The sequence below is a fragment of the Merops nubicus genome, unplaced genomic scaffold, assembly GCF_000691845.1.
Source record: "Merops nubicus isolate BGI_N331 unplaced genomic scaffold, ASM69184v1 scaffold43471, whole genome shotgun sequence".
Classification (NCBI taxonomy): Eukaryota; Metazoa; Chordata; class Aves; order Coraciiformes; family Meropidae; genus Merops; species Merops nubicus.
This window is the reverse complement of record NW_008588462.1, coordinates 1429-3543: the sequence shown is the minus strand read 5'-3', so window position 1 is coordinate 3543 and position 2115 is coordinate 1429. Positions and strand designations below refer to the sequence as shown.

Here is a 2115-nt window from a genome sequence, read left to right as displayed (position 1 = left end):
CGGTTCCTCTCCATGTAGATGGTGGGGAGGGGTGTGGCAAGGGCTGCCCTCCCCAGATCCCGAGCTGGCCTAGCAGGCGAAGTCCTCGAAGACGCCCTGGTGAGGGTAGTGGCGGTGGTGGTGGTTGGGCAGGATGCCCGTGTTGTAGGCGCCTTCCACCTGCCGGCCCAGGGTCTGGCAGGGGCTCTGAGTGGACGCAGACCCCATGCACCCTGTCGCCCTGACCCCCACCCAGCACAGCCCATCCTGCACACCCAGCTCCCTGCCACCCAGCCTGAGGGCACCGAACACAGAGCATGCTGTTCCTCATTCTTGGGACATCCCTTCATCCTGGAGCAGGGGTGGATGCTGCCCAGACCCTGTCTTTGCAGCCCCCCAGGCAGCCCACCCCCACAGGAGTACCTGGTCCTTGAGCTCCTCCAGTCCCAGCGTGGCAATGCTGCCTGAGGGCTTCTTCAGGGGTGGCTTGGGGGGGGGGCGGGGCCCGCGCCTGCGCGTCCCGGCTCAGGACCCGGCTGAACCTGTCCCGGATCACCTAGGTGCAGACAGGAGGTCAGCCCCAGCCCCACATGCAGGCAGCACCCTGTATGTGGGCATCCCAGGCGGCATGGACCTGTCACCCACGCCCCTGCCTGCCTGGGGCATATGGGGCTGACAGTGGGGACAGCACCTCTGCCTGCCACCGTCCCCATTGTCTGGTCACCAAGGGATGCTGGGGGGGGGGCAAGGATCCATCCTCCTCCCACTGCCTGCTGCTGGGTGTTCCCCAATTTGGGAGCTGTAATAGCCCTTGGCATGGCCATGCACAGTACCCCCACCCCAGGGAGCCCAACCCCGACTCTGCACCTTGTCTGCCCCAAGACACCACTCTGAAGGCTCAGCGCACCTCATAGACATAGTCCAGGATCTCCAGGATGGTGAGGATGCTGGCACCGATGAACAGGCCCATCTGCCCCCCGATGTCCCCTGGGGAGGAGGAGGAGGAGATGGTCACCGGGAGTTGCTATGCAGCCTGCTGGGACCCTGGGCTGGACCAGCAGGGCTGTGGGCAGTGCCAGGGCTGCCGGATGGAGGGGACAGCATGGTCACAGGGGCAGGGGTGTCAGGGTGGAAGGAGCAGAGTACATGCAGGACAGAGGAAGGCCAGCAGCATGCCACCCTTCAGCCAGTCTGTAGCTGGCTCCTGCCTTGTGTGGTCCCTCCCCAACAAGCCCCATGTCCTCCCAGGGCTGGGACCCTGAGTTCCACGCCACAGAGTCCCATGGGAAGGTAGAAAGAGTCACCGAGAAGCCCAGCAAGGTCATAGGCTTTCTTCTGCTCAATGGCTTCGTAGTTGAGCGCCTCGAAGAAGATGTCCAGCACCAGGAAGTTCTCCCTGTGGGAACATCACAGTGCTCGGCAAGGAGGGCTTATTACCAAACCTCTCATCCCCACTGTACCCCAAACCTCCCCTGTCCCCCAGCTCTCCATCTCCCAGCTGCTCCCAATGCTGTCGTGATTTATTCAGGCTCGTGTGGTGGGGACACAGAAGGAGCGTGTCGCAAGCCGGAAAGGACCGTGCTGGCAGGAGAGCCTGGAGGACACAGATGGTTTGGGGAGATGCTCTAGTGGCAGCCACTCCTGGGCAGAGGATGCTGCAGAGATGGTGTGTGCCAGGGCTCACTCCCTGCAGACTACCAGGAGTGGGGTGAGGGCTCCCCAGGTGCCAGCCCCCTGCTCACCACCGTGGCACACCCCAACACCAGCAACTCACCGGATGTAGGTCTCGTTCTTGTTGTACTTGCGGGCAAGGTAGCGCGCAGAGCCCTTGTTGGGGATGCGCACCATGGAGATCTCCTTGCCGTAGCGCGTCAGGTTGCACGGTGTGGGACAACTGCAGCGCTCCTGGCTGTCCTCCACCGCCGCGTCTGGGGACGTGCACCCATTGGCATGACTGCAGCCCACCCCTGCCCCGGCCCTGGGGGCAACCGACTGGAGCCCAGCCGCCCGCCCACTGCCGCACCTACCCAGCGTGTGGTCAGCGCACTCGATGTACACGTTGGGGGAGCAGATGGACTCATTGCCTGCAGAGAAGCGGCTGGTCAGGGGGGGGGGAGGCTCGCGCAATTCCCCCCC

The 2115-nt window shown here is 64.1% G+C and overlaps 1 protein-coding gene across 1 annotated transcript in view; it reads right to left on the bottom strand.

Moving 5' to 3' along the window:
• Positions 1–69: 69 nt before the first annotated feature.
• ASIC4 (acid-sensing (proton-gated) ion channel family member 4) overlaps positions 70–2115 on the bottom strand; it is a gene marked incomplete at its 5' end in the record, with an annotated part of 3314 nt that continues 1268 nt past the window's right edge. Inside the window, 7 exons of the mRNA XM_008949268.1 lie at positions 70–186; positions 403–465; positions 497–535; positions 887–966; positions 1284–1375; positions 1754–1907; positions 2007–2063. Coding sequence (XP_008947516.1) covers positions 70–186; positions 403–465; positions 497–535; positions 887–966; positions 1284–1375; positions 1754–1907; positions 2007–2063 — 602 coding nt within the window. The remainder of the gene's footprint in view (positions 187–402; positions 466–496; positions 536–886; positions 967–1283; positions 1376–1753; positions 1908–2006; positions 2064–2115) is intronic.